Below are 13,782 nucleotides of genomic sequence, written 5' to 3'. Positions count from 1 at the left end.
TCTATCTATCTATCTATCTATCTATCTATCTATCTATCTATCTATTCCATGTAACTTTTTTTAAATTAATTTTATTTCATATTTTAAACTTTAAAAAAAAAACATTTTTATTAGTTTTTTATTTTTATTTAGTTTTTTTACTTTTATTTGACCTAGTTATTTTAGTACATCAAGGTTAATAAAACGACATAAAATGAAATTATTTTCATAGGCTAGCTGAAATAAAATAAGATTTTTTATTTTTATACTGTTAATATAATATAATATAATATAATATAATATAATATAATATAATATAATATAATATGTGTCAAGGTGGCACAGTGGGTAACACGATCACCTCACAGCAAGAAGGTGGCTGGTTTGAGCCTCAGCTGGGTCAGTTGGCATTTCTGTGTGGAGTTTGCATGTTCTCCTCATGTTCGCATGGGTTTCCTCTGGGTGCTCTGGTTTCCCTCACAATCCAAACACACGTGGTACAGGTGAATTGGGTAAGCTAAATTGTCTGTAGTGTATGAGTGTGTATGGATGTTTTCCAATGTTGGGTTGCAGCTGGAAGGGCATCCTATGCTTAAAACATATGCTGGTTAAATTGGTGGTTCATTCCGCTGTGGAGAACCCAGATTAGTAAAGTGACTAAGCTGAAAAGGAAATGAATAAATGAATGATAATATAGTATAATATAATATAAATAACTTTAAAAACCTTGTTGCTATGTTGTTGTTGTTGTTGTTATTGGTTAGATAATAAATAGGTTCAATGTAAAAATAACTTAATTAAACTGTAATGTTTTACATATAAGCTCTGCTCTAAAATCATCACAAGATCATATGATTTTGTCACGAGTGAGCCAGTCCCAAAATGCATTGACAAACCACAGTGGAATAATAAAGTAGTAATATATATAAATATACATGCATGCCTATTTTATTTTTAGATAAGTAGTGAAATAATATCTGCAAATAAAATAATTTTAGTTAAAAAAATGCAACATGTAGGATCTTTTCACTTCAAACCTCTGCTTTCCTGTTCAAGTTGCCTTCTCTGCTCTCCACTTTGCTTTCTGCTATTACTATCACAATAAAGACATAAATGCTGAAAACAAATCTTATAACTTAAAAAGAAACAATCACTAGGTTTTCTCAGTTCTGTGTGCGGTGCGTTTTTTACTCTGAAAACACAGTTCATATTATTAGCATACTGATTTTTATTTTTTTTATTTTTTTGGCATAAAAATGTCTCTTTAGTCCTAAATGCTATGTCATCACCTCTGCTGCCTCACAAAAGTGGTGTTGAAGCAGTTTTTTTATCCTCGAAGTGCCCTGTACTGAGGTTATTTTTGTTCTCTTTAGACTCTGTCTCCTAAGGAACTGTGGCACATCGTTCACCAGTGTTACGGCACTGAGCTCGGCCTGACCAGTGAAGATGATGACTACGTCTCCCCTACTGCTGAACATATGAACGGCCTGCTGTGAGTCCATACTGACACAAATCTGCTCTGGAAAAAGGTTTTATAAAATTTACCTTGCAACACAAGGACAGATACAAAAAGCGTGCATCTATCTTTAGTGTTTTTATGGGGTTTGTTTTGAAAAGGCCACATTGTTTACATACTACTTGTATTGCATATTTATTTATTTATTTTTATTTTTTAAGTTATTTTTTATTGTTTTATTTTTTTGTGTGTAAAACTACCGTTTAAATGTTATAATTTACTTTAGGTTTCCTATTATCTTACCTTCTATTTATCACAGTACATTCACTCTCCCTCCTCCGTTTATTTAAGTAATTAGTTTGATTATTTCAAGATGTTTTATTATTATTATTATCTTATGTTTTTTAGTTGTACATATTTACTACCATCAATGAAAATATTGCTGAATGTATGATTGTCATTGATTGTTAGTATTCATATGCTTGAAAGTACATTTTCCCAACACTCGTCTGTTAGAATTGAGCACTCCCAGTAAAATGATATCGTGGCTCATATTTTTCCAACTAACATTTCAACAACGGCTGTTACTTTAGGGTTACTTAAAGAGATAGTTCACCCAAAAATGAAAATGTACACAATGTTTACTCACCCTTGTGTGGTTTCTGACTTTTTTTTGTGTTGAGCCAAAAAGATGATATATCTTTAGGTAACTGGTAGCTATTGACATCCATAGTAAGAATAAAAATGCTATGGAAGTCAATGATTACCAGATTCTGACATTTTTCAAAATATCTTCTTTTGTGTTCAACATAAGAACAAAACTAAAACGGTATGGAACAAGTGGAGGATGATTAAAAGATAAGTGTTTAAATTATAGAATGAATTATCTCTTTGTTTTAAGATACTATTGTAGTTTTTAGAAGTCGTTTGTATTAATTTGTAGCACTTTTATTTCTTCTGTTTTTATTTTACTTTCTTGTTTGTTTGTTGTTTTTTCTTTAAAAAAGATAACAATTTGAAATACTTTTTGTTTTTCACAAAAAACAATTTAACATAAAATTACCTTTAAACACAAGAAAAGTCAAAATGCACCATTTTAAAAAAATTTCACATTATAGAACAAGTGTGTGTGTGTGTGTGTGTGTGTGTGTGTGCGCGTGCGTGCGTGCGTGCGTGCGTGCGTGCGTGCGTGCGTGCGTGCGTGCGTGCGTGTGTGTGTGTGTGTGTGTGTATCCCATTTTTTAAAATAATTTTTTTCTTAATATTACATTTACTAAAGGACAAGACGTAGATATTTATTTTTTTTTTATCTTTTGGTTTGTTTGGGTTTTTTGTTATGGTTTTTGCTATTTTTGTACAGAAAAAATCTATGCATTTATGCAGAATGATTTTGAGAGTGTAGTAACTAAAACCCTAACACTTTAAACAAAATATAATGCCTTTTTAACTATTATTAAATGTCTATAATGCAAAACCAATTCAAACCACCTTTTTGGTAGACAAAGAATTTTGTGATTTTCTAATTTATGAAATTATATTTCATATAATAAATACACTAAAAGACAGAAAATATCACACTACAATCTGTATTGTTCATAAATCATATACAAATGTGTATTATTCAATATCATTACTGAAATTAATATAAAAACAATGTTATTACTGAAATTGAGATAAAAGCTGATTAAATATTTACACACTGTTATATTTGTAAGTTAATAGAATAAATGATGGGCTGGACAAGTTCCTGATTACAGAATGATTCAGTTTTAAACATGGCTGATATGTTGACATTTCTGCTCATGGTTTATTTTTATATAAGGATTACATTTTATTCCTTTTTCCAACAAATCAGAACAAAAACACTTTCAAATGACAACATTAAAACAAAACGACATTCAATATAAGTATAAAGGTCACCAAATACAATCTTTTTTTTTTTCATTGATAAGTATTTTTGTTTGATCAGGGTTACATATCAAAGATGGAAAATCTCTTGTGGGGGGATTCCAGATACATAAAATTCTGTGTATTGTTTTAAATAAATAATCATAGATTACTGGGATTATTAGTAACAGTAAATCAGTTAAATCAGAAAAAACAGTCTTCTTAACATGACTGAACTCTTGTGTCTGTGTGTCTCTTTTCTGTAGGCCCGGAGAGGAGCCGGTCTCCGTCACTGACCTGCTGGATCTGGGATCAGTGCCGGTGGCTCCAGCGAGCTCCTCTCCACCCTCATCTGCCTCAGTTCTTCCATGCGCTTCAGGATCTTCTCCACCATCTTCCTCGTCCTCCTCTCAGCCTGTGGAGGTGCCGTCTATTCGGGCCAGCATTGACCCAGAGCCCAGTCCACCCAGTTCCCAGAGCTCACTGCCCCCGGTCACAAACACTGGAGCTGTCCCGGCCTCAGTAGTAAGTACCAGCAGATGTCAAACACCAGCCACTGTACTCATGTCAGAAAAACTTTACATTTTTGTTAGAGGTGTGAACTTACATTGGTCATACAGTTCGGTTCGGTTACGATTATCATGCCATTGATTCCGTTCAATTCGATATCTCTGTGCATCACAGTGCATTGACCAGCTTTCCATACACAAATTTATATTTTACTTTATAGCACAAGAATTCTTGTATTAAAATGTATACATTTTAAATGCATTTTATATGTATTTGTAACACAATCTTGTCCTTTAATACAAGTAGTTAGTTATATGGACTGTACCTTTAATTTGACCTGCTCAAAGAAAACACTCTTTTTGAGTGCATCAAACAAAACTCAAGTACATTCACAGAACAACATGAGCATTAGGAGCAAATAAACAAATGTAAATATATTCCCGCTTGCTTTTTGAGCTTTGTCGAGTGAGTTCTTACACTCCTATGATTGGTCACGTGCTCAACAGAAAAGGCTGCGATTGGCTCCAATGCTCTGGCGGTGTTCACAGATGAGTGACACTGATAAACAGCAATGGCGATCACAGCTGATCCATGGTAGACACAGAGGAGAAATCTCACTCTGCGGACACGCTCGTGTCTGGATCCACAAGTATTGCTGTATGAGCTGAGAGTCGAGGAAACGTTACACCAGCAGGTCAAAGGTCCACTGTGAGAGAGAGAGAAAAATGGAGTTTACTTTCATTTTCTCCACAGCAGTGAAATAGGGGCTTCCGCTGTAACTTCGGTGTCAGTGAATGACTGTCCAGCAAACACACGCAGTGAAATGTGCAGAGTATCTGTGTTTTTATTACTCGTGCTCGCCTCCTTCGCCATAATATTCTACTCCCACTTAGCACACATGAGACAAATGACATTAGTACGTAATAACCGGTTATGATCTATTACTGAACCTATTACTGCATCGCAGTGCATCGAAAGAAAAACAATTAATTTTGCATTCAAACAATCAGTGGTGTAAAGTAACAAATTACAAATACTAAAATTACTGTATTGAGTAGTCTTTCTCAGGAATTGTAATTTACTAAGTAGTTTTAAAAATGTGTCCTTTAACTTTCCCTTGAGTACTTTTTTAATGTCAGCAACAGCCATATCACCCTGCAGCCCAAGACCGGTTACTCACTGAAGCTAAGCAGGGCTGAGCCTGGTTAGTACCTGGATGGGAGACCACTAGGGAACACTAGGTTGCTGTTGGAAGTGGTGTTAGTGAGGCCAGCAGGGGGCGCTCAACCTGTGGTCTATGTGAGTCCTAATGCCCCAGTAAAAGTGAAGGGGACACTACACTGTCAGTGGGCGCCGTCTTTCGGATGAGACGTTAAACCGAGGTCTTGACTCTCTGTGGTCATTAAAAATTCCATGGCACTTCTCGTGAAAGAGCAGGGGTGTAAGCCCGGTGTCCCGGCCAAAGTCCCTCTATCGGCCCATACGATCATGGCCTCCCAATCATCCCCTTCCACCGAATTGGCTCTATCACTGTCTCTCCACTCCACCAATAGCTGGTGTGTGGTGAGCGCACTGGCGCCGTTGTCCTGTGGCTGCCGTCGCATCATCCAAGTGGATGCTGCACACTGGTGGTGGTGTGAAGAGACCCCCCCTCATGATTGTGAAGCGCTTTGGGTGTATGGCCATACACAATAAATGCGCTATATAAATACACATTACATTACATTACATTAATGCAGTATCAGTACTTTTACTCCACTACTTTCCTTCAACCTGCAGTCACTGCTTTATTTTTTCTTGTCTATGAGGATTAGAAAATCAGTCCTGTGATTCCTGTCCAATCAAATCACACATACTGTAGAAGGTAAATTACATCATAATGAACTACCTTAAGACATGTGCGCTTTATAATTGCAGCAAACTGTTTGGAAGCATTAAAAGTGTCCAAGAAGATGTCCAAAATCTTTACACGCATTGACCCAGAGACTGTTTAGATGTATGTCACTGATGAGAAGATGACGGATGTTTACTGTATGATGTCTGAAATGGCCTTAAACACCAAGCAGGCACAAGACCTCAACATGACGTCAGATTGACGTTGTACCCCAAAGTTGTGGAGACGTTGTATTTTGTTTGCAAAGGAAAATCGCGTTGATGTCAACGTCAATCCTAAAATCAACCAAATATCAACGTCTAATGATGGTACAGCTTGATGTTTCCACTATGACGTCTATCATATGCTGGATTTTAGTTGCCATACCTGATGAATAAATGTCAGTATTTGATGTCAATATAACGTTGGTTTAAATTGTTGGCTCAACGTTGGATTTTGGTCACTTTCTAACACAACCTAAAATTAACCAAATATCAACGTCATTTGACGTCATACTTGGAGATCAAAATAACGTTGTCCTTAGACGCTGACTAGAGATTGAATTTTGGTCAACTGACATCACAACTTAAATCTAATCAAATACTAACATCTTATGACGTTGTGTGCCTGCTGGGCAATAACTAAACACACTACAGAATGTTACGTTTACACGCATTCACAAATTACATGTAAATGCATCAGCTTTTTACAACGTAATTCCCAATACACACTACTCACTGGTAGTTTTAAAAGATCTACTTTTCACTCGTAATTTGAGTAATATTTACTTAGATACTTTTACTCTACTTGCACTACATTTTTTACATTTTCACTTTAACTTGAGTATGATTTTTCAAAACTCTTTCCGCTATTGCAAAAAATACTATCAAATGATTCATTCAAAACCACTGATTCATTTAGAGACTAGACAATTGACCATCTTTAACATTTGGCACAAAATGAGTGATGCCTGATTTATAACTAGTTTCTAGTAGTCTGATTTAAAAAAAAAAAAAAAGATAATAAAACAGCATTTTTAAGTGTGAATTTGAAATAGTATTTATTAGCTTTTACCACTTTAAATTAAACTTGGTAGGCATCATTTCTGTGTTTATGCTTTTAGTATTTAATTTTTTTAGCTCTTTGTTACTCCAGCTTTACGTTTAATGAGAGAGCTTATTCTCTTCATCTTTTTTTGTAGATTTTAAAAGAAGGCGGGGACAGCCAGTCAGAATCAGCCAATCACTCACTTCAGTCTCCTCCCTCGATCCCACACAACCTGGGAAACCTCTCATCATTGGATATGACCAATGATGAGGACCTCCCAACTGACCCAAGCAATTCCTCTGACACTCAGGAAGAGAGTGAGTATTTCTATATCCTTCTTACTTCCAAACTAACACTGACCTACATTTCTTAGATTAAAAGGATTTTAAAGTTTCAAAACCATTATCTCTCTGAGAAAATGAATGTGCATCATTGATAAGATGTCAGTCTGGTTAATTTAAATGCTTTTAATCTCCTCAGGTGAGGTGGAGTCCTTCTGTGCGGACCTCAACGGCCGATTACATATTAATACAGTCGTTCGCATGGGTGTGGACAAACTCCACGATCTTCTGTTCTCAGACACACACTTCATACAGCACCTCTTCTCACAGCGTCACTTCACTGGTCAGTTCAGTCTTTAATGGATTTAAATCTGTTTTTTATTTATACTGTACATTTTCAAAATTGAATCGCTATATTACAAAATTAAAATACCAAGAATAACTGATTGACTCGTTCAGTAAATTATACTAAATACAAAAAAAAATCTGTTGAATTACACAGTCACAAGTCACTTTATTAGGTACATTATGCTTATATCAGGTTGGATTGCCCTTAGAACCACCCTAAAGCTTCAAGACATTGATAAAAGCATAGTTTTGGCTCCAAATTGACATGACTGCATCTCACAGTAAACCTACATTTGTCTGCTTGACATTCATGATGTGAATCTTCCACTCCACCACATGCTAATAATCCTAAAAAAGAAGGGAGAAAAACTCAATCATGAGAAAATTCTCGTTTTAGTTGATGGATAAAATTAACATAAAACACTCTTTGAAAGAAAATTAAACTTCTTTCATGAACCGAAAAAAATGCGAGATTTGGGAGGAAATTAAAGCTGTGATTAGAGGAAGACCATTCTTCATTATGATTGTGAGCTCCTCAATATCATCTCTTTTTTACGTTATACATGCTGCTGTAAATTTTTTTTGTTGGAATGTAGCGTTACATTTAAACTAAGTTCAATGATGCAACACAAAAATATTTAGTAATGTGTAAGTTAGGTTGTGCTCACACTATGTACAGTTGTCTTGAATCGTGCTGAAGCACGCTTGTCCCCCTCCCCTATTTCCCGACGGCCTGCACTCGCATTGCATCCGAGCCTGATCAGGCTTAAGTCATCGATAATGCGCTGTTTAGTTTAACAAAAGAGAAGTGCTCTTGCTCAGCACAGTCGAGATTTCTTTAGTTATACCATTTTATTTGTTTTTTATCCACTGGCACATAGTCAAATATTTCGACGCTCAGATCAATTTTTTTCAATGCTCATAAATAATCATAAAAGTCCTCGTGCTGCAGGTATTAGGAGGTTTGTTGAAGGGGCAGCTCACATGCAGCTGAGGGTTTGCGTCTTTAATAAACTATGAGTTTGCATTCATTAAACAGTAAGAATGATTAATAAATCCATATGAAACAGTCCTGTCTCGTCTTTAATTTCGGGTTCAGGTGCGCTTTGCACTTACACTAAAAGCAAACTGCACCAAAGTCCAAGTGAACTGCGCTCTGGCACACCTCTTCCAACTGGGCCAGGGCACTCTGTTTTGCTGAATATTGGTTTTAATAATCAATAATGGCTATTATAAAAGTATAATGTACAATAAGTTTATACAATATCGGAAATAAATGCAAGCATTTAGTCAAATGTGCTGAATCAGTGTATGTGGTTACATTAATTAATATATTAACTTATCCTTGAGCTCAGCCAAAACACATTTCCTGAGAACAAGTAATAGATTCAAAAGAGCAAAGTCAGGGAATATGTCAGTAGATATAGACAAGATAAATTAATTATCACGTTTAACAAATATAGCGAGATAAGATCCAGCGGCAGATCCTCGATCAGCAGTCCGACCTGCACAGCTCTCATTACTGCAGTGCATGCCAGAGTGTGTGTGGTCAAGTGATGTGCATCAGCGGTATAGTGTGAATGGAGAGTTGTTCAGAAACGCTGGGTGAAAGGCCAGTGTGGACGTGAATTGTTTTCATTCTAAAAAGCGTTTTTTTAACGGAAATGTATTAGTGTAAATGGGGCCTTACACACCGCTGGTGCAACCGGCCCCAGAACATTAGAAGAGACTCTGGAACCTGAAATTATTCAGATAAGGGAGACATCCAAAATGTGTACTGTCGGTGTGCCTCCAGGAACAGGATTGGGAAACATGCTAAAAATTGCCATCATTATAAGTGATGCATTGTGGTCGTAAATTTATGAAGATGGTCAGCAACAGCAATCAGGATGATTAAGGTGTTTAAACAGTGCTCAGTTGGTACTAAAGGGAAAAATTCACTACCATAATGAAAATACAACACCACCAGCAGCAAGCTAATCCATTGATCCAAGATGGATCCATTTTGTTAAATCCAAATTTCTGAACTTACCATCCAAATATTGCAGATGTTTCAAAATTCTAATCAATATTTGGTTTACTGAGCAGTGAAATAAGTATATTAAATGAAGTAGTCAGTTAGTGTGTGTTATTGTTAAATTACCACAATACATATCTAAATTGTGCATGTTTTCTTTTAAAAGTCATCATATAATTATATTTCTTATTATAAGTAATTATATTCTGTTAGATTTCCTTTGTCTTTCAGAATCCTGCTCTGATGCCCTTTGGCATACTTATTGAAACACTGCCCCTAGTGGACTGGGGTTCCTGCTTTCTTGAAACCTTAGACTCTTTATTGCTGACTATTCAATGCATGGCTGCTTTCTGCTGTTTTGTTACTGCCTTTTCCTGCAGCTTTCAGATCCCACGTCTCCTCTTTCCTCCCTCCCTTTCCTTCTTCTCCCATAGCTGTTTGTCCTATAGAAACCACTGAAGCAGAAAATGAGAACTTGACCATGTGCTTTCAGTCTCTTTTCTATTTTAAAGTTCCTAGTGCCTTGTTCTTTTTTCCTTTTATTATCCATAACTTTGATAATGCTTTCAAAATAGTAATGCTAGATCAGTGTTGCAGTGCAGTTTTAGAGGTGTATTTTCTTGTGCTAGGCTCTTTTTCTACAGTATGTTGTCTGCATGGATAATTGCCCCCTTTTCTGTGCCCCTGCAAGTGCTCTGACTGTAATCATCCACCCTCGGTCCTCTAACAGCTCTTTTTCTGCTGTTTCTCTGTGGTGTGATTGGCCCAGATCTGTCAGTGCACGAGTGGCAGCAGGACAGCAGCAGCGGGAGCAGCAGTAGAGTTCTGAGTTACACCATCGCCATCAACAACCCGCTCGGCCCCAAAACTGCCCCTGTGGTGGAAACACAGGTGGGTTCATGCACATCTTTCTTCTTGTGTTTATCTGTCAACCTCATACTTATTAAAGTGAAAAAGGAAAAGTTTTTTATTATATATTCACCCATATGCTGTTCCAAACCTGTATACAAGTCAGTAAGCTTCAAAAGGAGTTAAATTACAGTGATTTTGCCCTCTTTGAACAAAAAGCATTAGAAAAAAATCTCATATATATTTAAAACTGCATGAGGGTGAGTTATTGGTGAACAGTCATTTGTAATCTGTAATCTTAAATTAAAGTCTTAACTTCTTTTTAAGCAGTAAACTAATGTTACTTTATATTATAGACTGTGCTGAAGAATATTTTATGCTGCGGGAAAAGTTTGAGCTTAATGCAGTGTATTTGTTATGTATCTAATTACGGTTCTATTTGTAATTCCTCAGGCAAAATTGTCATACATGTTAGTAATCTGAGGAGCAAGAAGTTTTTGTGTTTTGCGTATTGTATTGTCGTGTAAAGTATATTTGTGAGGCCAAATATGAATTTCCACATGTTTGGACAATAAAGACTTCTAATTGTAATTCTAATTCTGTGCTGACATCACAAAAATATTTATTTTTATTATTATTCAATATAATAGTTCTAAAAAATATTTGATTTCGGGAAATAATTCTAAAAGAGCTTCAAATAGTGCTCAATTTTGTGTCAGAAAAATATGTAATGTTATTAATATTACAGATCTCGGGGAATAAATCAAATTGTGGCGCCTATTTCTTCAACATGATGCCTAAAACTAAAAAAGAAAATGGCAAAAAATATATATGTTTATGTTAGAAAGATCTGTAATGTTGATAATATTTCAATGATGGCAAAAATAAACAAAATCCATATACTTTTTGGTCTTAAAGATGTGTAGTGTTAATATTATTACACATTTGGGTGAATAGATCAAATTATAATGCCTAATTTTTCAAAATGATGCCTAAAAATAAACAAAATACCTACTTTATATCTAAAAGATATGTAATGCTAATAGTATTACAGATTTAGGGGGAATAAATCAAATTGTGTTGCCTAATTCTTCAAAATGATGCCTAAAAATTAAAAAAGCCAAATTTCTTTACATGTAAAATTATGGTTTTGTGGGAATATATCAAATTGTGATGCCATATTTTTTAAACTGATGCCTAAAAATAAACAAAATGCCTACGTTTTATGTCTGAAAGATATGTAATGTAATAATATTACAGCTTTGCAGGAATTAATCAAATTGTGATGCCTACTTTTTCCAAAATGATACCTGAAAATAAATAAAATGCCTACTTTTTTATGTTTGAAAGATATATAATGTTAATAATATTACAGCTTTGAGGAAATAGATCAAATTGTGATGCCAAATTTTTCAAAATGATAGTAAAAATAAACAAAATTTCTACTTTTTTATGTCTGGAAGATGTGTAATGTTAGTATTATTACAGCTTTGGGGAAATAAATCAAATTGTAATGCCTAATCTTCCAAAAATATATGTATTGTTGATGCCTAAAAATAAAAAAGCCAAATTTCTTTATATGTCAGAAAGATGTAACGTTAATAATAATACACTTTAAGCGAATATATGAAATTGATCAGAAAAACATATAAACAATAGAAAAACTAAAATTGTGATGATAATACTTCATTATTTATCATAATAAAAAATATAATTATGTAATCCTGTTATCATAATATATCTTGCTTTTTTATTTACAAATTGAAATACAAGTTAAAATGTTTCTCAAGTAAAATTTTTCTCTTGTTCTAAACCCGTAACTTTCTGTTAATGTTTTCCATTTGTTTTATCGATTTTGTTGCATTTTGTGTTCTTTCTCCAGACTCTCCATAAGAGCAGCTCCCGGAGCGAGTGTTACGTGGTGGACTCGGAGGTCATCACCTCAGGCATCCCATACCAGGACTACTTCTACACTGTACACAGATACTGCCTGACCTCCGTCAACAAGCACAAGAGCCGCCTCAGGTACAGCTTCCTGACCATTGTTACACATGCATTGTTGTGCTTCAAAGGCAAACACAGCTGAGCGAGCCATTGTGCGTGTGCCTGCAGGGTCTCGTCTGATATCTGCTACAGGAAGCAGCCCTGGAGTCTCGTCAAAGCGCTTATAGAGAAGAACACTTGGAGCGGCATTGAGGAGTATTACAGACACTTGGGTAAGGAGGGTCTCATTATGGTGCAGACTAGTGTTGTCAAAAGTTTTAGTATGTTGGTATGTATCAATACTAAAATACAGTTAAAGTCAGAATTATTAGACCCCTTTATATTTTTTGTATACACATTTCTAAACATAATAGTTTAATCAATTATTTTCTAATAACTGGTTTCTTTTATCTCTGCCATGTTGACAGTACATAATATTTTTCGAGATACTAGTATTTAGCTTAAAATGACACTTGAAGTCTTATCTAGGTTAATGAGGCAAGTTTGGGTAACTTGGAAAGTCATTGATTGCATTGTAAACTGCTTTTAAGGCCAGTTTCCACCAGGTGGTACAGTACGGTTCGGTACAGGTCACCTTTATCAGGCTTGTGTCTCCACTGCTAAAGGATACCAGTGGTACACTTTTGGTGGATGTGGTGTATGACAGTAAGTTGCAGTCAACGTCCTTCTCTCTTGAGGAAATGTCTACAGTAAAGTCGTATGGGTCATTCGCATATCATATGGGAAGCACTTCTCACAACACAGATGCTTTATACACATAGATACTTGTGTATAAATGTTCATCTCTAACCTTCTATGAATGTGACCTTCTATGAATTCTATAACTGCAGATCAATGACAGTGCAGAATAGCCTACTGTAACGCCTGTAATTATATAAAATAAATAAATAAATGCAACATATATGAACACATACAGACCTTTACAGTCTCTGATATGTTATCAAGTACAGAAAAACTACACAGCATACATTTAGTCCTTATTTGGGTTCAAAAACACTTGCTCCTTTATTTTTGGGGCTCCATCTTTGTTTTTTCGTGCATTACTCTCATTTGTCAATTTCTAAAAGGATTGAGTGTCTAAGGCACTTCAATAATCACACACACGTTATTATCATCAGCTCAAGAAGTTTGTTATTTCAAATATAAAAATACGCTAACTCTCTGCCTTTTGGTACCCTTTTGTTGTGCTGGGAACCCTTTGGAAAGGGTACCCAAACAGTGGTATGGTACGGTTTGCTTTTTGCTACCTTTTGACAGTGAAAATGGCCATAAAAGCGTACCGTACTGTACCACTTGGTGGAAATGGGCCATTTGCCGAAATAAATCAAGACTTTCACTGGGAGAAAAAAAATATAGGAAATACTGTGAAAAATTCCTTGCTCTGTTAAACATCATATGGGAAATATTGAAAAAAGAAAAATTCACAGGAGGGCAAATCATTTTGACTTCAACTATATATAACGATTTCATTATGTTTTTTTCTGTATTTAAAAACCATGTAAACAGAGGTTTTTGATGAGCTTAAACCGAC

The 13,782-nt window shown here is 35.3% G+C and overlaps 1 protein-coding gene across 8 annotated transcripts in view; it reads left to right on the top strand.

Annotated features, from left to right (window-relative positions):
* gramd1a (GRAM domain containing 1A) overlaps positions 1 to 13,782 on the top strand; it is a 61,898-nt gene that overhangs the window by 36,625 nt on the left and 11,491 nt on the right. For all 8 annotated transcript variants that reach the window (XR_012392477.1, XR_012392476.1, XR_012392478.1 and 5 more), the window contains 7 exons: positions 1,353 to 1,471; positions 3,589 to 3,847; positions 6,907 to 7,069; positions 7,233 to 7,376; positions 10,168 to 10,289; positions 12,130 to 12,272; positions 12,360 to 12,463. Coding sequence is in view for 4 of the 8 variants with exons in the window: in XM_068214218.2 (XP_068070319.1) it covers positions 1,353 to 1,471; positions 3,589 to 3,847; positions 6,907 to 7,069; positions 7,233 to 7,376; positions 10,168 to 10,289; positions 12,130 to 12,272; positions 12,360 to 12,463 (1,054 nt within the window). In the remaining 4 variants the exon portion in view is untranslated. The remainder of the gene's footprint in view (positions 1 to 1,352; positions 1,472 to 3,588; positions 3,848 to 6,906; positions 7,070 to 7,232; positions 7,377 to 10,167; positions 10,290 to 12,129; positions 12,273 to 12,359; positions 12,464 to 13,782) is intronic.

The sequence above is a fragment of the Danio rerio genome, chromosome 16 (assembly GCF_049306965.1).
Source record: "Danio rerio strain Tuebingen ecotype United States chromosome 16, GRCz12tu, whole genome shotgun sequence".
NCBI classification, from domain to species: domain Eukaryota; kingdom Metazoa; phylum Chordata; class Actinopteri; order Cypriniformes; family Danionidae; genus Danio; species Danio rerio.
This window is presented reverse-complemented; position numbering and strand designations above follow the sequence as displayed.